This window comes from Equus asinus, chromosome 5, assembly GCF_041296235.1.
Source record: "Equus asinus isolate D_3611 breed Donkey chromosome 5, EquAss-T2T_v2, whole genome shotgun sequence".
In the NCBI taxonomy this organism is placed as follows: Eukaryota; Metazoa; Chordata; class Mammalia; order Perissodactyla; family Equidae; genus Equus; species Equus asinus.
Genome location: NC_091794.1, coordinates 98,540,385 through 98,567,039, shown reverse-complemented (window position 1 = coordinate 98,567,039; position 26,655 = coordinate 98,540,385). Strand labels below are relative to the sequence as shown.

Here is a 26,655-nt window from a genome sequence, read left to right as displayed (position 1 = left end):
GACAAGAGATGACCATCAGCTGAATGTCATCAGAGATTTCCAGTATATCAGGACACCTCAAAACAAAATAGGAATCCTATCCAAGGTTCACTCTATTTTTAACCCATTTGCAGGTCATTCCAACTGAAAAAATATGAAAAAAAAATCAAGACCAAAGTAATGCAGACCAGTTTCTTTCAGGTAAATCGACTCAGGTGTGCCCTTTATTTGCTTTAATCTTAGGATGGCAAGGACAGTCTTCGCCCCTTCTTCTTCTCGGTTAGAAGAATCAATGAATAAAAGCTACTCTCTTGACTTTAGACAAGATGTCACGAAGGCTGTGACAGTTTCTAACTAACTGGGTTGTAGGGAACTTGCACTTACAGGTACACCTCTTCCACCAGGGGTTTGCCTTCCAAAATCTGCAAAGGCTGGCGTAAAATCTGGTCCTCGAGGCAAAATCCGAGGATCCAGAGTTCGCATTGGCAATTTGGGTTGGTTGATCTGCATGAAGAAGCAAACAAAAGCTTAACACAAGTTCCAGAACATTCAGTGCAACAAAGATGAAAACTCAGACTGAAAAGTTATGTCAGCTGAAATGGTAAGCACTGGCTTCTCGCACCAGCTGAAATCCAATTTGAACCATGCTAAGTTCTCCCGGGCCAACCTTAGAGCCCTTAGGTCAACAGTGGCTTTCTGGTGCCCTGGGACTGATTAGGCCTAAAATTCCCAAGGGGAGGCTAGATACAATCAGTGGACTGGCTCACTAGACACTCAGGACCATTAGAATGGCACAAGATAAACTATTTTGAGATCCTATGAACTGGGGTCAAATGTTGAGATTTTTCTCCAGGATATTCACCAGGACATGGAACACTTGCCTATCAGAATTCTGCTGTTGCTCATTTTGGTTTTGTTACTGTTGACTTATGGTTAGTAAAGTATGTATTTTGAGTGGAAAATAAGTCTCAAAAGGAGATATGTTTCATGTGTGATGACACTTAAAACCTCACTTTATCTGCCTTGTTAATGAGAGAGATCTGGTTTTGCATAGGCATACAATATGGCTACAGACTCAGCAAAGCTAAGCAGCTCAGTGAGAGAGAAACTCATGATTGACCAGAAACAGAAAGTCAGAAACAGATAAGGTAGGAAGACAAAAAGGAGTATTTTCTAAGAGGAGAATCTAATTCAGTGAATGTTAACACTTGCCCTCTGAAGTACAGAAGTAGCCTCAAATTAGCACCACCAATCACTCAACTGTCCCCACATAAGCACCTAAGAGAGAAGACTTAGATATAAAGAGAAATAAGGAGACCTGTTGCTCTAAGAGAGTAAAATAATATAAATAAGGGCTGGATAAGCAACTTCTGGAAATCTCCATCAGAGGTGGATCTCATTCTGTAAGAGAGTTACCTCTACACTTTAATTAGAGATTGATGGTTCCTCTTCAAAACAAAAATACTTCAGGCTAAGTCACCAGCACTGGTCCATCATTGATTTGCATGAAATTACTCAAGTTGATATATATCTGACTTTACTCTTTTTAATTTAATAAACAAACAAAATAAACACTGACTCTACTAATTTTCCACATGCACCATTACAATCTGACGTAAAGAGAAAATGTGCCTATCGATTTGCACAGGATTGAAGACTAATCACTATAAGTATCTATTAGGGAAATTTTGAGATAGACATTATTTGAATTATGTTTGACTCCCACTTCAGTTTGATCTGCGAAATACCTTTCTAGGTTTCTGACTTGTCTTCAATGCCTTTCTAATTCCATAAGGAAATTTTAGAATAGTGGGGACAGACCTCTGTATCACTTTAGCCCTATTAGCCCAACAGACACACAATTTTCACCACATCATTAGGAAATAGCCATAATAAGCAGACAATTAATACATTTTAAAACTGCATCACTCAAATATGGGCCAAACCTCAAGATTACTATAATCTATAATAAATCCCAAATCCAACAGTGTTTAGGAAAACTCTGATTCTTAAACATTACATATCTTAATTCAAATGCCATTTGGTCTAACATTCCTAAAAGTAGTTCATACCTCACATATTTGTACTGATAATTAAAACCAAGTTCTCACCAAAAAGACAAAGCTTTCTCTGATTGCATGGTTTACCTTGTCAAGAACCACATCACTGATGGGAGGCAGGCCCTCTGGTTTCTGTATACAGGCTGGCATGAACTGGAAATCCAGCAAAAACTCCCTGTCATACTGCTTCTTGCCTTCAGTATCAGCAGGCTTCCAGGATTCTAGAAAGAGGGATGTAGGCAGACAACTGTCTATAAGGTCATTGCATGTATATTTAGTAAGAGTACAAACCAGTTTCCAACATTTACTTTATCTCATCATAAATAAACAAAAACACAAAGGAAACAGTGAGCTACAGTCAGAAAATGTCATGTAAAGATTTTAAACTGTCATTTCTTCTTTTATGCCTTCTGGATACCTCTGGATAGTAAAGTAATCTGAAGTAAGCTGCTATAGGAACAACTTCAAACAGATTATGCAGGTTTGCCTAGGGATACGTAACAATCCTCATTAAATAAACTAGCAAGCCTTTAAATACCTCAGAAATAAGGAATTTGATAATACTCTTGGTTTCATGGGAAAGAAGGATACTTTGGTTGTTGACTTGGAAGTGATATTTTGGAGGAGAAAAAAGGTAAAAGGACACAAAAGACAAAAACAACTGATTTAAGATTCTAAAAAATCTAAGCAGCTGGATATAGAATTTTTTTCTGAATACAGTTTAATCTGAAGAAAATAATGTACTTGTCTGCTGTGCCAACTAAACTGTCAATGCACAAATCTTTCTCTAAAAACCCTGACACTAAACACGTTCTTGGCTAATATTTTTAATATGAATTTTAAATTAGCTTTCTGCCACAGTACTTACATTGCTATTGTTAAGTTATCATTACTCACAATCCTACTCTCATTACACAAAGTTGGAGAATTTCTTGAAATTTTTATTGGATAATAAAAGCAAGTCAATTTTTTTCTTTTAATTAACAAAACTCTCATCAAAAGTGGGCCCCAGCTCACTTCACGATAGCACACTGGATCCTTCTTTGTATTAGTGGTCCTTAACGTGTAGGTCAAAGACTCACTGATGGTCTGTGACAATTTTGCTGATATTTTCACCAAATCCTTATTACTTTATTATCTTTACTAAAAGGTAGATAACTTATTGGGATCTAAACTTTAAACTTTTTTCCAGTGACTGCTAGTGTTATTACAGGGGTAAAAGTTCGGATCAATATAGATGGGGCCTATAGTTGTATACGTTTTCCTTGTCAAACTGAAGGATAAAAATATAATTTACACAGTCCTAAAAATGACAAAAGTGTCTCAATTCCCTTAAGAAGGACGGGTGGCAGTCATAAGTGCTTGACAATCTGATATAAGCTTAGATGTTTAGAAGTAATTTTATTATATTGAGTCCAAAGGTTAAAAAAAAATTTACAACAGCACAACCTTACAACTTCATAAAGCCCATCAGCAGCACTTTACTGTGAAAAGATCAGTATATTAAGGTAGTATCAATCAGTGGCTTTCATTTTTGACTACAACTCACAGTAAGAAATATAATGACTTCATGACTCAGAAAAAACATAGATAAATGAAACAAAAGTTTCTTAAAACAATACTTATCCTTACTACACGTAATGCACTGACATGTTTTCCTCTATTCTCCTTTTTAAAAAATGTTAGTTGTAACTCACCAAATTAATTTCACAATATATTAAATGGGTTAAAACCAGCAGTCTGAAAAACACTGATCTAGATTATTTTTAAGGTCTGATATTTTACATTCAAATCCTACCTACCTCATGCAGAAGTCACTTAAGATTTGGCAGACTAAGAAAAACTTTTTACCTATCCCAAATTTCCTATCAAAGGAACTACCTTTCCCCACATGTCCATACATCTTCATAAATCTCAAAATCACAACAGTATTGGGACAGAGGTTTAATGCAGTTGATGGTGTCTAAATAGGAAAGAGCCTCTGGGGTTCATCACGTACTTCACAGGGCACTTCCCATATTGCAGGCCCTCAATAACTCAGCCACACTGCTTCTGACTGATTATCGGAGTTCAGTTCTACAGTGATTTCTGTCAACAAACTGAATTCAAGGCTTGTGAAATGACGAGTACACCATCTTCCCAAGGGACATGGTCATATCTGAAATATCCCTTTCAATGAAAGTGAACAACATTAAATTTCTCCCACTGAATTCCACCAGCCTAGCACTGATTCCCTTTGGCAGCTGCTCTTCCAATGCCAGAAGAAGAATACCAGCATCAGATATCACTGCCGCCAACCCAGAACTCTCTGGATTTGCTCGGCACTACCTTATGCCTGCTGATCTACCCCATGACTATTACATTGTGATGAGCCTCTTCATTCCGTCCAATACTTCTCTATGAGGAGGCAGCATTTCTCTAAGTAGCTGCAGTAGAGTGAAGGGGAGAAGGAAAGACGTACACAGGAAGTCAGGGATAAACTTACCTGGTTTAAATGGGAACGGGACCCCATCACCAGAACTATCAGTGGAGCCTGAATTAGCATCTATTCCTTCACCCTCAGAAACACTCTCGGCACCATTACGTACAGGCTCAGCTTCTTCTCCATTCTCTTCCCCGGCTTTTACTTTTTTCAGGTCAGAGGGATCTCTTTCAGGATGAAACCCTTGGCTCATTTTATCCTGTTCAGAGTCAAGTACTTTGTCACCTGAAAGCTCCTCTTCAGCTTTAGGCTAAAGCATAAGTGAACACAGAGGTTATATTTTTTTCACTGTGTGTAAATATACATGAAGACCTACACCTACCCCCTCAAAAAGCATAGGAAAACATGCCACTCAAGATAAGGATGTCTGTGTTCCGCATGTGGTACTAGAATAGTAAATGTATTTAAAACTCTTTTCTCATTTCATCTGGGATAAAGCAGACAACTCAAATGGCTACTGAAATGCTTTAACATGACTAACGAAATCTAAATGTACCAAAGGTTAGAATGGAAAGAACTGTTAATCCTTGGAACTTGATGGACATGAAAGAGTCCTAGTCAGAAATCTAAATCAAGCACTCCAACCCTTGCCACTAAAGCTCAGCAAATATAAAAAGAAACTAAAGGGTATTTTTTGTGCTGTCCTCTGGCTACAAAACGGAGAGTTCAATGAATAAAGTACATCTCACAAAGCTTAACATCTCTCATTTTACAAGGAGGCCAATTGTGAGTTAAAGTCTATTTTATTTCTTGGTTTTTGGAATTCTCTGAGGCTGTGACCCTATTCAAATCACATATGGAAAAATGCTTGGAATATATTCTCATACAGAGAAATCTGGGTTTTGGTGTATCCAGCCTATTTTTAAAAGGGAAAATAGAATTGAAGTTTTTCACCAGATTATTTCTGACCATCTCAGTTTCAGATATCAAACAAAAATGGATTTCTTTTTTTTTTTGTTAAAGATTTTATTTTTGTCCCTTTTCTCCCCAAAGCCCCCCGGTACAGAGTCATATATTCATTGTGGGTCCTTCCAGTTGTGGCATGTGGGACGCTGCCTCAGCATGGTTTGATGAGCAGTGCCATGTCCGCGCCCAGGATTCGAACACCGAAACACTGGGCTGCCTGCAGCAGAGCGCGCGAACCTTACCACTCGGCCACGGGGCCAGCCCCCAAAAATGGATTTCTTAAGGGCCATATGAACCATCAATACTCCTTCAGGCAAAGTTCTCCATGAACTTTAAGCGTCCTACTTTTTCATGAAAGGTAAGCATTCTGAAAACAATCCTTCGGAAGAACTCAGAGGGAAAAGGCATTCCAACTGACAAATTCATGCTAAGAAAGCCAAAATTAGAGGCTCTGTTGAATGGGTTCAATAAAGGATTATATAAAAGAATGTCATATACATGAGGAAGTAGTTCCTCAAATTGATTTATGAAATTTTTTAAAAAAAAGTTAAAGAGGGACCAGCCCCGTGGTGTGGTGGTTAAGTTTGGTGTGCTCCACTTGGTGGCCTGGGTTCACAGATTTGGATCCTGGGCACAGACCTACACCACTTGTCAGCCAAGTTGTGGCAGCAACCCACATATAACATGGAGGAAAACTGGCAACAGATGTTAGCTCAGGGCTAATCTTCCTCAGCAAAAAAAATTAAAGAGTTACAAATCCTCTGTTACATAAGTGAAATATTACAATAGATACAATATTAGTAAATTTTCTTTTACCATACATCAGACCATGGGTAAAAGACACTACATTTTAAAATGTTATCAACAGAAACAGATGGTTTTTATGCCTTGTTTCTATAATCTTAAAAAAAAAAAAAAAAAAAAGATTTTATTTTTCCTTTTTCTCCCCAAAGTCCCCAGTACACAATTGTATATATTTTAGTTGTGGGTCCTTCTAGCTGTGGTACGTGGGACGCCGCCTCAGCATGGCCTGATGAGCAGTGCCATTTCCCGACCCAGAATTCAAACCACTGAAACCCTGGGCTACGGAAGTGGAGTGTGCGAACTTAACCACTTGGGCTCGGGGCCAGCCCTGGTAAAGTATCTTTTGAGAAAAAATAGATCCACCAAGTTTGAATCATGAATTAGCAGCCACACTTTTTCTTATTCTATACTCTACTATAGTCTAAATTAACTCAATGTGTGAGTTTCACTGTGTGTAAATATACATGAAGACCTACACTGATCTTCTCAAAAAACAGGAAAACATGTCACTCAAAATAAGAATGTCTGTGTTCAGCATATGATACCAAAATGGTAAGTTTATTTAAAACACTTTTAATATCATCTTATTAAAAGATAGTATTAAGACACCACTTTTGTTAACATTTGCAATGCTACCTTATAATTAAGTACAGGTTCATCAAGAAGATCTTTAATAATTTGACACGTAAGTCTAAAAATAGTACTTATACAATTATATAGAATTCTTATTTTACATCTTATAAAATTTGAAAAAATGCTATTTTAGAGGAAAATATATATTGGGTCCTCTTCTATGTACCTAAAATCAATAACAGACAATCCACTGGATAGAAAGAGAGGATGCATTATTTGGAAAGTCAATTTCTAACTAGAAAAAGAAGTACAAAGAAACTTGTTCCATGAATGACAAACTATACTTCAGAGAACACAGATCACTGGTGTGTCTGAGGCACACTGTTAGAAGGGATATTTTTTAAGGGAATACACAAAAATAGCTCCAATAAATATTTATGATTATTATTTTTCTTTCAGCAGGATGAAGCTCTATTCAACCAGTTTGTAAGTGTCTAACAGGTCCTAAATCAGTTACTTGGAAAACTAGTTTGAAGAAAGAAAGCACCTTCTTGGCTGGACTGTCAAAGGTGAACCTTTTATGGGAACTTATTAAAAGAAGAATTTAGTTGACAAAACTGCCTGCTTACTGCGTTAGTTTTTAAAGCACTAGAAACTCAGACTGACAACTATGTATGCAATGATTGATGAAATATCCTAAAATTTTTAAACAAATTTTAAGATGCTTCAACTGGCAACTTTAAGATTACCCATCCTTCATGTTATCTTTCTAGGCTAAAATTTACAGAATTTTATAAAATAGTCACAATGATCTAACAACCCAATATGCAACCTAAAATATACTGATACCTAAAACACATTCTTTCAAAGACTGAGAAAAATCTAAGAAAAGGAGAGGTTGATAATTAGTGAAAATGAAGACAATGACAACCAATATTTACTAAACTACTCTAATAAATGCTCAACTTTAGGAAAGACAAGGGACTAACTTCTGGAAAAAAGTCTGTGTGCAAATGACCAAAAACCTATTTATTATACTTTTAAACTGTAAGGTTAAAAAAAGTGATTTGTTGAAAATGAGTCAAAACAGCTCTCATGTATGAAGAATAACAATCTAAAGAAGATTTTAGCAAACTATGGCTCAAGGGTCAAACGTGACTCATCATCTGCTTTCTTGCATGTGCAAGGAAAGGAGAGTTTTTACATTTGTCATGGCTGAAAACAAATTCCAAAGAAGAGTATTTTATGACACGTGAATATTATATGAAATTCTTTTTTTTTTTTTTTCGGCTGAGGAATATTTGCCCTGAGCTAACATCTGTTGCCAATCTGCCCTGTTTTTTTAATTTTTTTTTTTTGAGGAAGATTATCCCTGAGCTAACATCTGCTGCCAATCCCTCTCTTTTTGCCGAGGAAGACTGGCCCTGAGCTAACACCTGTGCCCATCTTCCTCTACTTTATATGTGGGATGCCTGCCACAGCATGGCTTGCCAAGTGGTGCCATGTCCACACTCAGGATCTGAACCAGCAAACCCTAGGCCACCAAAGCAGAACATTCGAACTTAACTGTTGCACCACTGGGCTGGCCTCCGAAATTCTAATTTTAATGTTCATCAATTAAGTTTTACTGGAATATAGCCACACTCATTTATTTACACATTGCCTATGGCTGCTTTTGGGCTACAGCAGCAGAGGTGAGAAACTGTGACAGGGATCACAGAGTCCACAAAGCCTGAACTATTTACTATCTGGACTGTTACAGGAAAAGTTTGCCAACCTCTAATCTAAATAATAGGATGAATATTTGAAGGCACAGGAGCAGTGGCCTACCCATTTAATATTCAACAATGCTTGGAATCTAGCCACAGGGCAAAGGAATATTAAGTCTAATAAAAGAAAATGAATAAAAAACAGCTGAATCTAAAGAGAAACCAGTTTATGAAGCTCTTACAGCCATACCAGGAATGTATGTAATTCCCCTGCCTCTGGAAGGTATTTTATTCTCTGTAGGAGCAACATTTTCTTGTTCAGCTGCAAGAGGAATGCGGTAACTATTTGCACCTCTACAATTTACTGCCAATTCTTACCCCCTGATAATCACGATGAAATCACACTCAGGCAACATTTTAGTGGTTGCTATGGGACTAACTGTGACATCAAAGGAGCAGCATCTAAGAGCAATGACAGGACATGGAGAAGCAACAAAGGCGTACTGTGAGCTGCTGGAAGAGGGCAAGAATTGTAACTAGATAGAAAAGTCTTATAAAATAAATTCATTTAAAGTTAATTTAAAATAATTTCTATATTTTAATGTTATCATTTTAAACATTGAATAAAAATTTTAATAAAGTAGATGAGTTTAAAAAAGCAATATACAGATTGTTTATATTACTCTTCATTTACAGGCTTCAGTACTTAACACTATGGATATTGAGACTGCAGACTATAAAATTGTTAGAGAACTCCTTTAGACTAAATCTGACCTTGTTTCTTCCTTACAGCATCTCCTGGACCTGGCATGCTATAACCTACAGCAAAATCTGTCGTGGCTTAGTTCAAATAGACAAATCGTATGCAAACAGTTATGTTACTGGAATGTAGTTAAAAGATGAGAGATTCAAAATGCATTTCCCTAAAATGTATCCAATGATTTCTACCACCATTGCTAATGGGAATTTTAAAAAACTGCCTCCATTTTTCTTTACCAGGTTAGTTTTTCCATCTGGTTAACAGGAAAAATTCAATTCAGTGGACAGAGGGGTTAAACAAAAATTAAACAATAACTTAAAAATTCAATGAAATTGAACATGCTATTAAAAATCTTTTAAATTCTGTAAATGAGGATATTAAAAAATCAGACTCTGGGGGCTGGCCTGGTGGTGCAGCAGTTAAGTTTGTACGTTCCGCTTCAGCAGCCCGGGGTTTGCTGGTTTGGATCCCAGGTGCAGACCTACGCACCGCCTGGCAAGCCATGCTGTGGCAGGAGTCCCACATATAAAGTAGAAGAAGATGGGCACAGACGTTAGCTCAGGGACAGTCTTCCTCAGCAAAAAGAAGAGGATTGGCAGCAGATGTTAGCTCAGGGATAATCTTCCTCAAAAAAAAAAAAAAATCAGACTCTGAGCTTGATATATATCAAGTTTTGCTCAGAAAACAGTATCTCAAGAAAGAGGTATAAACCCACACTTGTCTTAGTAAATGGCACCACTGCTTTGAAGATGAGCTAAAGAGATTTACTGCTCTCCCCTTACCTCCGATTCTGCTTCTAACACCTCTTCAGTGGTTCGCATCCGATCTTTTGGTTTCTTCCACATCTTTGGTGCAGTTATAGCTGTCTGAGCTGCAATACAAGATCAGGCCCATTACTTACCACTGGGAAGCCATGTTTGGAAATATTAGGTCTAAATGATACCTGTATTCAAATTTAGGAGAACAAAAGAGGGCTTCATCCATACTGAGGAGATAGACAGATGGATGACAAAGTGAGCAACTGTGTAGTTGTGGCCCAGATATTGCAATGGCAGACGTCTTAGGCACAAACTGTTCACATCAGCTCATACACTCTTCTAACCAGTGGCCTGGGTTCCTCCTATTTCCTGGTTAGGACACAGCCAGGCACATAATTCAGTATGTGCCGAGGATCTATATAAGAAACTGGCCCACTAGCCAATTCTTGAGTTGGGTCTGCTTCTATCGTTAATCAATTATGTGATCTTAAGCAAGTCACACTTCTCAGGCTTATTCAATTATACTAGATATTCAACTACATTCAACTATAAAGAGTAAGAGTGAGATTAGATGACGATATCTAAGGTTCCCTTAACCAAGAAAGATATTAAAATTCCAGATTGTTTTTTCAGAGCTTTCTAGATAATAAAAGGACACTTTAAGTTTCATTAGCACTTCTACAACATTCATTTCTCATTTCAGATCAATACTTTTGGCCTCACCTTTCATACTGCTGGGATGAAAAGTAAGAAAGAAAACAGTAATTTTTACTAAATTATTCTATTGTATCAGAAGTTCTAGATGGAAAATTAAGCTTACAAAGAATTTTTTAAAATTCATTTGGTTTACTAATTTCAAAAAATCATTCAACACTTGGATGTACAATTTAAACATCACATAACAGATAGAATATATTAAAAGGAAATACATGAGTCAACAAATATAAGTGAGGTCTTACAGGCAGACGAGTAGAAAGAAGAGTGAAAGAAAGGTCACTTGATAAATACAGACATTATCAAAAGTGAATAAACTGAAGCTGAAGCATACCATCTAATCTGATTCCCTGAAGAAAGACAAGATGATGCACTGAGACTAAACCAACCCACCTCTCCAAGAAAGCCTGGAATCTTTTTTGGAAGACAGTAGAATATGAACAGTCACAATGTTTTGGGAACAAGGAAAAGGAGACATTTCACACTCTTCTCAAAATCACTGCATCATCACAAAAAGACACTCTGTAAATCTCCTTTGTTACACACATCTCATAGCAAACTTTTCTTCATCCTTCCCCTCAGGGACCATCGGGAACAAGAAAACCTTACTGACCAGCTATCTTCTTCCTTTGTGGCCTCCTCAAAATAGCCCACTTTCTCAAAGTATGGAACTCAGATTATTTTAACTGCGGGTAGGTTTAAATTTGCTACTGCCTCACAGTGTTACACTGAATATGTGTATTTATCTATATATGTATGTGGTGGTCTCTTCATTTTTTATGGATCTTCTGGTTGTATATAACCAGTCTGTTTTATGTGCATCTCTCCAAAATGCTTGTGATTAATTCTGCTTCCATAACAGAATCCTTTTTACGAGTTATAGAGGTTGGGGAACCTGTACATTGTATTTTAAATTTTATTTCAATATGCACGAACTCAGATCTAAATTCTATGCATGGAAGAGGGAAGACCACTTTCTGGAGGATACTTTGGGATCAGATATAAACTCTAAACAACAAAAACCAAAGATACAGATAAACTTTCCTTTTCAGGACTACATCAAATGTACCCAACCCAAAAACAGTAAACAAAACTTTTTTCCACTGGAAACAACATATTTAACACGCTTTTTAAAAAAACAGCTACTTACACAGCAGGAATTCTTATTCACTCTGTTCAAGTGGTAATTTAAAGTTTTGATTTAAAGCAGTAATCCACAAAAAGGAGTGAGAGAAAGCACATACCTCTTTAGGAGACACTCCTCTTAAAACCTGAACACAGACACACACACACCTAGTGTGCCCAGTGAGGCTGAGATACACATCCCTCTCCTATCTTTATTGATGGGGAGCTGCAGTAAAATTTGAGTGCGCTAGAGTGGGGAGAAGAGGTAGGGAGTGAAGGAAGGAGGGAGAAACACAGAAAGAGACAGAGACGCTGACTTCCTAATTTAAAAGACAACAGTGAATTAGCTCGAAAAGGGGAAGTAAATTTAAGACTGCCTCAGATTTGTTCTTTCCTTTCTAGTCCATTCCAAGGCCTCATCTTAGATTAGGCCCTTACTACTGCACTGATTTAACTCTGACACAGTCTCTTAACTCACTGCCTCCAATTCTTACTTTAACATGTCATCCACAATGCTGACTGAATGACAGCCTTTCTAAATGACTGACTTGACTAGGTCATTCTGCTACTTAAAATATCTTTAAGGCATCATCCATAGTGCCAAGCAAACTTCCTTGCACAGGGTGGGCACTCAAATTTGTTGACTGAACAAATGATAGCAGCTCTGTGTAAAAGAGGTATTACTCACATTCCTAACACAATGACATAGACTCTTTCCTCCTCGTGTTGCATTAAAGCACCACAGGATGAGTGACAGTGTCTGTGTGAGACTCAGAATCATCTTAATTTTCAGAGATGCCTAAAGCAGCCCACATTCTCCCTGCATAAGAACTAAACTCTTACAGGCCCATTTAATTTCTACTACTTTAAAATAGAAAATGGTAAATGCAAACAAAAAGGCAATACTATGATTTCAAGGTTTTTGCAAATTCTTACATTATTGGCAGAAAAATCCTATTTTTCTTCAGAGGAAGATAATTAAGGAAATAATTAAGGTATAAATTCAGGAAATTATTGGTGACACAGACAAGTTTAGTCATTGGGTTTTAGGAAGATTCTCTGACAGAGTATTAGAATTTATGTCAAGGACTATATCAAGTTAGAAACGCATGCATTTTCAACTTGCACCCCATGAAGGCAATATGGACTCTAGATAATTGTGCCACATCAAAACTTATAACTGGCAATGACTCCATTTTCAAATAGAAGGTATGATGCAGTTACATTTTTTAGCCATCTGCAAGCTGCCTGACAAGTCATCCCCGTGAGGGGAAGAGTCCCTTGTTTTTCATGTACTTTCTAAATAGGCTCTATTGGAGTCAAAGCTGTCACTCTTGCAAATTAAGAGCTGACAACCTATCCCTGTGCAATCTAGGAGATAACTGCTGGACTTGGAGAAAAGGGGGTAACATAGAAGATTCATAAACTTATTGGGTTTTATTAAACCCACGTAAGTTTGCAAAAATACTCTTCCCTGAAGCCCAAGGTAGTTAGAACACTGAGAAAACCTATTATATAAAATGCTACAGAGAGAGAAGAACCAAGAGTAGTTAAGAGGGGCCGGCCCAGTGGCATAGTTGTTAAGTTCGCACCCTCCGCTTCGGCAGCCCGGGGCTCCCCAGCTCAGATTCTGGGCACGGACCAAGCACTGCTCGTCAAGCCATGCTGAGGTGGCGTCCCACATAGAAGAGCTAGAATGATGTACAACCAGGATATACAACTATGCACAGGGGCTTTGGGGAGAAAAAGGAAAAAGAAAAAGAAGAGGAAGATGGGCAACAGATGATGTTGGCTCAGGGCCAATCTTCCTCAAAAATAAAGAAAAGAGTAGTTAAGAGACAGGGATACAATGCATCCTGAGAAACTACTCTGTGTAAAAACATAATCTAGAACATATACTCTCTTTTTCTTTGCAAGAGTATCAGCTCTTAGAGAAACTCCAAGTAATTAAGTCATGGTTTCTAGTCTCAAATCCTGACTCTGAGAAATGTCAGAAATGTTACATAGTAAGTACAAAAATGACACACATTACTGCTATTACTCACATAATGATATTCCTATATCTAGATTATTCTCTTTCTTCTTTTAGTCCTGTCAGTCACATTTCCTACATATACAGAGACTGTCATTCACTTTAAGACAGAGAAATTCCAAAAAATGGGGAAAGGAGCCTGGAGGGTAAAAATTTAGTACAGAAGGGTGGGAATGGTTAGCTTATGTACATACTCTCCAACATGCAGGCGGTTTTATGAAAAATATTTATAATGTATTTTTTTCTAATCATAAAAAGTAAGATATACCCAGTGAAGAACGCTTTTAAAGTACAGACAGACTCATAAAGTTGAAAAAAAAGGTCTTATCTCTGAGATATTGTGAACATTTTGGTCTATTTTCTTCCTGACATTTAAAAAACATAATTATATGCATACAGTATATCTATTTTATAATCTTTTTGTTTAACTGAATTGCAAACAAGAATTTAAACTTTCAGTTTTGTTCTTTCCATAGGAACTGTCCTAACAATTGAATTTGGTCAAAACCCCTGTATATTCAATCTGCTCAATTTTGATTAAAGTGGTAAAAAATTCTTAGACTAGTATTTGAAAAGGATAATTTGAAAGCAAGCAAATAATAAGATAATTAAAGTTAAAAAAGCTATAATAGGCAGAAGAAAACTATAAAAGGGCTAGAAGTATATCATTTAAAAAAATTAAGTCATTTCAATCAAGAGTAAACAGGAAGAGAGAAAAACTTGTTGACTAGTCTTTAGAAAGTCCACATGAAAATGGAATTGTTGAAGTTTCACATCTACTAACCACGACTAAGTCACAACAAAGATTTTTTTTTTTAAGATTTTATTTTACTTCTCTCTCCCCAAAGCCCCCCGGTACATAGTTGTGCATTCTTAGCTTTGGGCCCCTCCAGCTGTGACATGTGGGACACTGCCTCAGCATGGCCTGATGAGCAGTGCCACGTTCGCGCCCAGGATCCGAACCGGCGAAACCCTGGGCCACGGAAGGAGAGCACGTGAACTCAACCACTCGGCCACGGGGCCTGCCCCCACAGCAAAGATTTTTATGAGCTACTTCTAGTAGCAAAGATTTGGCTTAGGCTAGTGAGATTAGGCTAAGATTTTAAAAAAGAGTTTAGGTTAAGGTTAAAAAAAAAAAGGCAAAATAAAAAATTATACGCACATTACATTTATAACCATGTGAAATATTTATGTAAAGACCGGAAGAAAACGAAGACAAGTTTAATGTAACACATAGACCATATAATTGAACAACGGATGACTTGTCTCTATCCCTCAATGTTTACAACAATAAAATTGGGAAAAACCTCATTCATCGTTTCAATCTTGTTTTATTTTGTATGTCTGAAGTGGAGGTGATTCATTCCAGATTTTAGGACAGACTGCTCTTTATAAAAATACTATTAGAACAAATTCTTTTAAATGTGTTAATTTTACTAATAATGTTATAATTATAATGTTATAATTTAACATGTTAAACTTAGGGGAATGTTATAATTTTGCATATGCTTTTTTTTTTTGGTGAGGAAGATTCGCCCTGAGCTAACATCCTTTGCCAATCCTCCTCTTTTTTTGCTTGAAGAAGATTAGCCCTGAGCTAACATCTGTGCCAACCTTCTCCCACCTTGTATGCGGGAAGCCTCCATGAATGGCTGACGAGTAGAGTAGGTCTGCATCCGGGATCAGAACCCGCAAACCTGGGCCACCGAAGTGGAGCACGTGGAACTTTAACCACTCGACCACAGGGCCAGCCCCTTGCGTATGCTTTTTGATCTCTGGAGGAAGTGGAGAACTCATGGGACTTTTCAAGAGCATTAGTTTTGTACTAAGAAGTAGAAACATCATCATTCCAAATATGTTGAAAGAATGTAAAAGAGGTGATTACATATGACAGGTAACCTTTTAATCTCAATGTGTTCCACTAGCTATGCAATATAAATCTAAAAGCAACTTTCTCTAAAGATAGCATGTTGGCAAACTTACTCTTGCTTCTCTTTACTAGATCATTTCTTCTTTACTACTTACTCTTTGACTAGTGAGGGAGGTGTCCAAGCAAACTGTAAGGGTTAAAAAAAAAAATCCTGGGGACAGACTGGTGGTGCAGCAGTTCGCTGGTTTGGATCCCAGGTGTGGACAGGGCACCGCTTGGCACGCCATGCTGTGGTAGGCGTCCCATATATAAAAAAGAAAGTGGAGGAAGATGGGCACGGATGTTAGCTCAGAGCCAGTCTTCCTCAGCGATAAGAGGAGGACTGGCAGCAGTTAGCTCAGGGTTAATCTTCCTCAAAAAAAAAAAAAATTAAAAAAAAAATCCAATGTTTTCTGGTGCCAGAAAGGAGGGGGGCTTTTCCATGCTCCCTTTTCTTAGATCTCTGCATAAAGAAAACTTTTAATTGTAAATCTTTCCTCTATCCCTTTGATATATGTGCACATATTTTTAAAACCTCTTCCCAGCTTTACAACTCCCAAGTGGTTTTCTTAAGGGTCTGAGAGCCATGCCCCTGCCGGTCACCAGGGGAGTTTCACCTAGGCAACTGGGTCCTGTAACTACTTACTTGTCATAAATATATGAAAAGTTTAATTTTTCCTGTGGATAAAGGCAACTGACTAACTGATGGACACCTCAAATACCAGAAGAATTTAGGATGAATAAGATGTAACAGCAATGGTGCTGGGCACAGTTCGGCTACATGATGACAAATTATCATTACCTTGAGAACAAGTAAGTAATGGATTATATCTGACTGGCTTTATCAAAAAGTGAGATCTCCTTCTGTCTACAATCTCATTACCAGGTTGCCTTTGATGCTCACTTCAGTCTTAACGCTTATTCAATAATAAAACTATTTTTTTCCTACGTTTATGGAAAGGATTTTCTGAGTTGACAGGAGATTTTTATTTTTTTCCCAACAATCTGGTGACAGGAATGGGATGGTCTGAAGTGCCTGAAATAAGCAGACCAGCTGAAGATCTTGTGGCCACGTAACACCCAGGTAAGAGACTCTGAATCATAAAAAGTCTCCCTTGAAGCTCTCTATCCTTTTGGAATATAAGACGAACTCCTTAGCTCCAAGACTTGAGATGAATGTGTCCAGAGTCTGGGTCTCGGGACTGAAGTGACACAAAACTAAGAGGCTCTGAAGACCTAAGAACAGGTACTCCACTACTGGTAGGGTAAAGGCACAAATGCACTGTCACAGAGCTGTACATAAAGAGTAGAATGTTCCAATAATGGAAGCTTCAGTAAGAGTTCCCACTCTTAACACTCAGTTCTGATCTCTTTGCTTTCCTGTCATTTTTTCACATTTTACTTTTCTCCCAGCTTTGAAATCCTAAAATTGACACTAAATCATTCTGTTTACATCATACTCAAGAATCTTGTTTAGAGTTTCTTGAGGCAGGGGATTCTATCTTGTCCTTTTCTTTCTTCCACAGAGAATGTAAGAAAATTTGATGATTTATCTAAGAAACTGGGGCAGAGCAAAGCAGAAACCCAGGTGAGAAAAGGGTAAGTTTTATAAATGTAAATGAACTGGAAAAGAATAATGATGGTGATAAAATACGTAAGAACGAGGGATCATTGAGAGATGTCAACCAAAAGAAACACCAGAGAGTAAGTCTCTCGGTGTTTTTCCAGCATTGGATACTATTTGAAATGTACTGATGATTTGGTAATTATCCTTCCCATTTTATGTTAAAAATAGGCTTTCTGCTCTATGACTGCTTCACAGAAGCTTGACTAGTATAAGCTAATCTCCCCAGGGTCTAGCGCTGGAACCAGAAGAGTAAGTACGACAAAAGGAGTCTAGAGTTAAATTCTATCAAAAATATACATCTATAACACAATTTAAAATTTTTCACTTCAAGCTTTAACACTAAACATCATCAAAGTAAGAGTCAAATCATAGGTTTATTAATTATCTTGATGTTCTCAATAACTACCTTTCAGTTTTATTGATTTGTTTTCCTGTTTTCTAGTTCACTTATTTCCCCTATTATCTTTATTATTTCCTTTGGGTTTAATTTGCTATTTTTTAAATTTCAGCTTTATTGAGGTATAATTTACATATAAAATTGTAAAATATTTAAAGTGTACACTGTGGTGATTTGATATATACACATTGTGAAAGGATTCCCCATATAGTTAACACATCCATCACCTTGCATATTTGTCTTTTTTTCCCCTTGGTGAGAACACTTAAGTTCTATTCTCTTAGCAAATTTCAATTACACAAAATACTGTTATCAGCAATAGTCACCACGTTTCACGTTAGATCTTGGACCTTATTTACCTCATATAATTTGTTCTTTTAATAGTTTCCTCAGGTGGAATCTGAGGTCAATAATTTGACATTATTTTTCTTTTCTAATATAGGCAGTAGTGGTGTAAACTGCCACCTAAGTACTGCCTTAGCAGTGTGGTAGGCAGAATAATGCACCACCAAAGATATCCATACCCCAATCTCTGGACTCGGGATACGTTACCTTACGTGGCAAAAACGACTTTGCAGATGTGATTAACTTAAGGGATCCTGAGACGGGGAAACTATTATCTTGGATCAACCCAGTGGATCCAATGTGATCAAAAGGGTCCTTACAAGTGGGAGGGAAGTAAGAGAACCAGAGAGATGTGAAGATACTACGCTGCTAGCTTTGAAGATGGAGGAAAGGGCCCTGAGCTGAGGAGTGTAGGTGGCCTCTAAAAGATGTTTAAAGCTTCCAGAAGAATCAAAGACCTGTTGATATCTCGATTTTAGTCCAGTGAAACCGATTTTGGACTTGTTACCTCCAAAACTGTAAGATGATAAATTTGTGTTGTTTACAGTCACTAAATTTGTGGTGATTTGTTACAGGAGCAATAGGAAATGAATACAAGGAGGATCCCACAAATTTTGACTTGGGTTTTAATTTTCATTCAGTTTGAAATACTTTGTAATTTCCCTTTTGATTTCTTCTTTGACCCTGCAGTTATTCAGAACTGTGTTATTTAGTTTCCAAGTGTTTGGGGGATTTTCCAGAGCTGTTTTTCTTACTGATTTCCAATTTAATCGCTGTGACTTGAATCCTCTGCAGTTTATTAGGAATTGTCCTGCACGGTCTGGCTCGGCGAGTGTGCCACTGTGCCTGTGTCTGCTGTTGGAGCGTTTAGTTAGTCGGCCGACCATGCTGTTCAAGTCTTCTACAGCCTCACTTACTCTCCGTCTACTGGTTCTAGCCAGAGTTTCCTAATTATGTCAATTCCATTCACTACTTTTTGAATGTGTGAAATATAGATATAATAATTGTACTTAATAACTAATGATTTTGTTTGCTAATTCTAAAGTTTATGTCAGTTATGAATCAGTTTGATTTATTTTTTCCTCATTATGGGTCATATTTTTTTCATGGTTTCACTAGTCAATTCTACCAAATATTGGAGGAAGAAACAGTATCAATTCTACACAAAATTTTCCAGAACACTGTAGAGGAGGGATCACTTATCAATTCATTCTGTGAGGTCAGCATTTCTCAGAGAGCCAAACATAAAAATTATCAGAAAACTACAGACCAATATCCCTCATGAACTTAGATGTAAAAAAACCTAAATAAAATTTTAGCAAATCAAATTCAACAACATATAAAAAGAAAAATATCTCACAACCAACTTTTATCCCAGAAAGGCAAAGCTGGCTTAATATTCAAATATCAAGTAACATCAAACAAGTGCATAATAAACAAAAGAAGAAAGCCCTATTGTCTCAAGAAATACAGGAAAAGTATTTGATAAAATCCAATATGTATTCTTATTGAAACGACAAATCTCTCAGCAAATTAGGAATAAAAAAGAATTTTTTCAACCAGATAATTCAAAAAACTACAGCTAACATGATACTTAACGGTGAAAGATTGAACGCTTTCTCACTTAGATCAGGAATAAGACGAGAATGTTTGCCTTCAACACCTCCAGTCGCCGTGCTCTGGAGGGTCTAGCATGTGTATCAAGTCAAGAAAAAGAAGCGAAAGGTGCATCTAGTTAGAAATGAAGTAAAACTGTCTTCTCAGAAACGACATGAGTATTTACATAGAAAGTCCGAACGAATCTCTATAAAAAATACTAATAAAACCAGTATGTAAATTTTCCCAATGTTGCACAATGAGAGACCAAAAAAAAGTCTATTGTATTTCCATATACCAGTAATGAAAAAACAAATATTGAACTAAAAAGACCATTTACAATAGCATCAAAAGATAGGAATTTGAGGGGCCAGCCCCATAGCGGAGTGGTTAAGTTCGTGCGCTCCGCTGCGGCGGCCCACAGTTTCGCTGGTTCGGATCCTGGGCACGGACATGGCACCACTCATCAAGCCATGCTGAGGAGGCGTCCCACATGCCACAACTAGAAGGGCCCACAACTAAAATAGACAACTATGTACTGGGGGGACTTGGGGAGAAAAAGAAGAAAAAAAAAAAGAAGAAGAAAGAAGATTAGCAACACTTGGTAGCTCAGATGCCAATCTTTAAAAAAAAAAAAGATATGAATTTGACAAAATTACAAAAGTCTGGTAATTAAAAACTTTAAAACATTGCTGACAGAATTAAAGAAGATATAAATAAATGTCAAAATATACCATGCTTACGGGTCAGAATACTCAATATTGTAAGATGTCAATGCTGTCTACAAATTCAACACAAATCCAATCAAATTCCAACAGGCTTTTTTTGTAGAAAAAACCGATCCTAAACTTAACACTGGAAATAAAGGACTGAGAATAGCCAAACGATTTTGGAAAAAAAGAACAAAGTTGGAGGACTCAATCACACTATCTGATTTCCAGAGTTATTACAAAGCCTCAGTAACCATGACAGTGTGGTATTGGCATCAAGAAAGACAATTAAATCAAGAGGAAAAAATTGAGAATCCAGAAATAGACCCACATATAACATGCACAATGTATTTTTGGAGAATGTGCAAAGGAAATTCACCAGAAATAGGACAGCCTGTGAAATTCTCATGCATTGCTGCCGGGGACATAAAATGATAGAAGTACTTGGAAAACAGTTTGCAGTTTTTAAAAAATTTAAACGTACACTTACATGTAACCCAGGCATTCCACTCCTAGGTATTTACTCAAGAGAAATGACAGCCTATGTCTATACAAAGATCTGTACGTGAATGTTCACAGCAAGCTTATCTGTGACAACCTCAAACTGAAAACAACCCAACTGCCCCTAACAGGTGAACAAATTGTGGTATATCCATAGTGCATCAGCAATTTTAAAAAATGAGCTACTAACATATGCAACAATATGGAGAAACCTGCTGAGTGAAAGAAGCCAGACAAAACAGTTTACACTTTCTGATTTCATTTACGTAACACTCTACAAAGTGCAAACTAACCTAGAGTGACAGAAAGCAGACCAGTGTGTGATGGGAACTGTGGGAAGGGTAGTGCAGGATGGAGGGATTTATAAACACACGAGGAAACTTTTTGGGGTGGTAAATATGGTCCTGATGGTACCAATGGTTCACGAATGTACATAAGTGTCATGACTAACCAAATGTTTTATACATGTAAACTTTATGTCAATTACATCTCAATAAAGGTGCTAAAGTGGTCTGGGTGGTTTCTAAGGTAATTAAAACATAAGCATATCCACATATCTATTGTGAACCTGCTAAAACACGATAGTGTTTTTAAAGGCTTTAAAATAATATACATTGTATTTTTCCATTTGTGAAAAGAAACATGTATCTCTACATCCAAATAATTGGATTCCAAGGGCTTGTCTTCCTTCCTCCTAACTTTCATTGCTTTTTCTCTTTTAGTTTTCTTTTTTTAAATGACAAAAGTATCTATTGAAACAAATAAATCTGTCTCCCCCTCAGCTAGCCAATTCCAGTTGCCGGAGGTGAACGACGTTAACAGTCTTCAGTAGGTATACAATCTCCCATACCATTATGGCTCCGACAAATTGTTAAAAAAGAAACAACAGGCCCAAGATGGAGTCACTTGCCTCCAGGAGGGCAAACCAAGACCTGATTGAAGTTTCAACCCCTCTCGGGAATGTGACATTAAACCAATCAGTCTAGAAATTCCTGATCGACACTAGCGAGGTCATCTGCCTGACAGGACCCCTGTTGCCCTTCCCCAAAAAAAGGGGACTTTACCTGAAACAATAATTTCTTTTCTTTTGCTAATAACTTTCTCATGCTGCCCAGTTTCTGCCTATAAAACCCTTCCATTATGCACAACTCCTTGGAGAGCCTTTCTATTTATTAGGTGGAATGCTGCCCAATTCATGAATAAAGCCAATTAGATTTTCAAAGTTACTCAGTAGAATCTTTACTCATTAACAAAACAATCACAAATATACAGGTTTGCTTTAAATAGAAAAATGGAGCCATACTATATAAGTTATTTTGCAAAATGCTTTATTTTCCCTTAATTTATTATGAAAATCTCCAGGTTATCACATGGATCTACCTCATTCATGTCTCAGTTGTACAACGTGTCATAGTATATATGTACCAGTCCTCTTGAAATACTTTACATTTTTTGCTGTTTCTTTTGACACAGAAACCACTTTTAAATCCTTATCGACTGTTACTTTTATTTCCAAAACTGGTCAAAAAAAGTACACATGCACACACACACACACGCGCACACGTATCTGATACCACCAGATTTAGTTCCAGACTGGTTAAAGTAATTTACACTCCTATCACAAATACATGAGTGTTGGATTTCCTCCATTCTCACAGGTACTTGATACTATATTTCCCAAACTAATAGTTAAAAAGCAGTATTCTCAGACTCACTAATGAGGGTGAGCATCTTTTTCTATTTTTATTGGCTATTTGTTCTTTCTTTTCTGTGAATTTATTTTTATACTTTACTCAATCTTCTATTAGATTGTACTGCACAGACAGGTTAACCTTTTAAATACTGTTCTCTGTTGATTTCCTTTTTGCCAAGACAAAATTCAAAATTTTATTTATCATAATTTTATAATGAATTTTCAACAATTGACAATTACTGACAATAATGCTGGAAAAAGTAGAAGACAGCAGGAAAACAGGAAGACCAAATATGAGATGGATTGACTCCATAAAGGAAGCCATAGGCACAATTTTCCTGAAGCTGAGGAGGGCTACTGAGGATAGGACACTGTGGACATCACTCATTCACACAGTCGCCAAGAGTCAGAGCCAACTTGATGGCACAAAACCACCACCAAGAATTTTCTCTAATGAACATCTTTACAGACAACACCAACAAAAAGACCATCAAAGAAAACATGCATTTTAACTAATTTGAAATTAAAGCAAGGAAAAGTCTTCTTTTTTGATAATGTCTCAAATACTTATCAATGTGCCACTTTGAAATGCAAAGATTTTAAACTGGACTCAATGTGCTTCTCCAGTTTCTGAGGCATATCGAAGTTAGAAATTTAGCTTCTACTTTCTGGTCAACAGCAGGACCATTTCCTGCCCTACCAGTGCTAAAAATTTTGCCACCAACCCTCTTAAATGTGCCTTTGCTATTTGACCCAATCAAAGACGTGGATACAAGTTAAGAATGCATTACTAGAGTTTGAGCTCTTTGAAGATACGGACTCTATCCTATTGGTCTACTTTGCGTATCTAGCATCTAGTACAGTACCTGACCCACAGTAGATACACACTGAAAACCTGTTAATGAATAAATGCTTTGCAATCAAAACTAAATCCGAGGTTAATGTCTCGCCACAATAACAACAAGCACTGGCTCAGTCTCTTTGAGTTAGGTAGGTACTATTACATTACTTTCATTTCAGAAATGAGGAAACGGAAATGCAGGGAAGTTAACTAAATTGCTCCAATCCCAGGGATAGAAAAGGTTGGAGGTAGAATTAAAACATAATCAACTCCAAAGCACTCATCTTTTCAACATAACCTTTCTTTCAACTCTGCTCTGTTCCTGTACTTTCTCATCTGAATTCCAACTTCATTTTCATTTTGGTTAAGATGTCTTTTGTTTTTGTACGAGGAGAGAATGTGGGGTTAAGCAAGGAGGGTAGCGTGAAAAATGATGTTTGTCTGTTACCCCTACAGCATAGTATGTCAAGTCACTAGGAAAATAAAATGGCAAAATGGCCCTAAATAGGTTTGTTCCAAAAAACTCAGCAGGGGCCAGCCCCGTGGCGCAGCGGTTAAGTTCGAACATTCCACTTCGGTGGCCCGGGGTTCGCCAGTTCGGATCCCGGGTGCAGACATGGCACTGCTTGGCAAGCCATGCTGTGGTAGGCATCCCACATATAAAGTAGAGGAAGATGGGCACAGGGCCAGTCTTCCTCAGCAAAAAGAGAAGGACTGGCAGTAGTTAGCTCAGTGCTAATCTTCCTCAAAAAAAACCTCAGCAGAGGACAGTCCATTTGCAATTCTATCAGTAGTGAGAATAAAGATGATTCCAAAGAGACCATTGGCATATTTTATAGGCCTCTGTATTATATTTTACTATTCTTTCTAGTATCTTAGACACTTTTTGCATTTTAATAAATGCTTTGTGCCACTTCTACCATAATCAAAATAAATCTAGTACAGATGAAAAAATGTCAATCACTACAGCACAAAATATACAATTTAATTAGAGAATGGACTAGAACACTGGTAATCTCTCTACTCAATTCTTTTCATCTCTAAATATAACACTACAGCTCGTGGCCTTGAATACATAAACCCTGATTTAAAAAAAGAAACAAAAAACCGGGGCCAGCCCAGTGGCACAGCAGTTAAGTTTGCGTGCTCTGCTCTGGTGGCCTAGGGTTTGCTGGTTTGTATCCTGGACACAGACCTATGCACCGCTTATCAAGCCATGCTGTGGCAGGTGTCCCACATATAAAGTAGAGGAAGATGGGCACGGATGTTAGCTCAGAGCCAATCTTCCTTAGCAAAAAGAGGAGGATTGGCAGCGGATGTTAGCTTAGGGCTAATCTTCCTCAAGAAAAAAAAAAGAAGGAAAATAAACCAAACCCTTTCAATCATCAGTGAATCCACACTGTCAGTGCTTTGCAAACTGCAGAGAAGTCTACTAGAACCTTAATCTGCAGGAACTGCTATGAGTAATAAAACACACTTTTTTTTGAGGAAGAGCAGCCCTGAGCCAACTGCTGCCAATCCTCATCTTTTTGCTGAGGAAGACTGGCCCTGAGCTAACATCCACGCCCACCTTCCTCTACTTTATATGTGGGATGCCTACCACAGCATGGCGTGCCAAGCGGTGCCATGTCCGCACCTGGGAGCCAAAGAGGTGAACCCTGGGCCGCCAAAGCAGAACGTGGGAACTTAACCCCTGCGTCACTGGGCTGGCCCCTAACAAATCTTATCACTTCTCTGTTCATGTCTTTGTCTTACTCATCCCTATATTTATACGTCTGTCTCTCTAGTAGATGATCAAGTTCCCAGTGAAAAGTCATCTCTGAGTCCCAGAGGTCAGAAGAAAGCCTGCTAGATAGTAGGTACAAATTAATATTGCCTTAACAAATGAAACCAATCAATTAATCAATTTAATTCTGGACTTTCTACCAAAAATAATTAAGTATGGATATATCAAATTCTCTCTTGGCACATTATAAAGATCCATCTTTAGGCTACCCATGTTTCTTGGTTTTCCATGATAGTTCTTTTTTTTTTTTTCCTTTTTCTCCCCAAAGCCCCCCGGGTACATAGTTGTATACTCTTTGTTGTGGGTCCTTCTAGTTGTGGCATGTGGGACACTGCCTCAGCGTGGTGTGATGAGCAGTGCCATGTCCGCGCCCAGGATTCGAACCAACGAAAACACTGGGCCGCCTGCAGCGGAGCGCACGAACTTAACCACTCGGCCACGGAGCCAGCCCCTCATGATAGCTCTTAATTTGAATATTCTTCCCTAAGTCCCAAAATATGGATCAAAACATGTAGTCAAAAATATTTTAAGTTACAATTCATCTAAAAATAAATTTGAATTTGAGAGGAGAGCTATAGTCTATTATTGAAATGTGAAGAAAAAAACACCAGCATCTATCTATTCCAGCTACAGTTGCTCAAATGTTTGTTGAATTGAATAGTACTAAGTTTTAATACCAAACAAGTGAAATTTTTTTTCCTCCCCTTAGCCCCAGTACATAGTTATATATCCTAGTTTCATGTCATTCTACTTCTTCTATGTGGGATGCTGCCACAGCTTGGCTTGATGAGTGGTGTGTAGGTCCGTACCCAGGATCCGAACCGGCCAACCTCGCACCGCCGAAACACAGCACATTAATTTAACCATTCAGCCATGGGGCCGGCCTCCAAACAAACGAAATTTTTAAGCATTCTACTTTTATGGAAAATTGACCTGATACAAATGGTATCAGGAATTTACACAGAAAACAAACTTCTGAGAAATACTTCCATTCCTTTCATTCATATTACTGAACAATGGTAATTAATGTTAATAACAAATGAGGCATTATAGGGTCTTGAAGAATATCAGGAATTATCAAAAATAGACTAGGGGCTGGCCCAGTGGCCGAGTGGTTAAGTTCGCGCGCTCCGCTGCAGGCGGCCCAGTGTTTCATTGGTTCGAATCCTGGGCGTGGACATGGCACTACTCATCAAACCACGCTGAGGCAGCGTCCCACATGCCACAACTAGAAAGCCCCACAACGAAGAATATACAACTATGTACCGGGGAGCTTTGGGGAGAAAAAGGAAAAAAAAAAATTGAAAAAAAAATAGACTGGTAACTACATTTTCAAATTTGACAATCC

General features: G+C 37.7%; 1 protein-coding gene across 50 annotated transcripts in view; it reads right to left on the bottom strand.

The window, feature by feature from the left end:
* Positions 1 to 26,655, bottom strand: part of EIF4G3 (eukaryotic translation initiation factor 4 gamma 3) — a 319,514-nt gene that overhangs the window by 77,358 nt on the left and 215,501 nt on the right. For all 50 annotated transcript variants that reach the window (XM_070510795.1, XM_070510807.1, XM_070510812.1 and 47 more), the window contains 4 exons: positions 10,056 to 10,144; positions 4,525 to 4,771; positions 2,127 to 2,260; positions 364 to 483 (listed from right to left, as the gene is read on the bottom strand). In XM_070510795.1, coding sequence (XP_070366896.1) covers positions 364 to 483; positions 2,127 to 2,260; positions 4,525 to 4,771; positions 10,056 to 10,144 — 590 coding nt within the window. The remainder of the gene's footprint in view (positions 1 to 363; positions 484 to 2,126; positions 2,261 to 4,524; positions 4,772 to 10,055; positions 10,145 to 26,655) is intronic.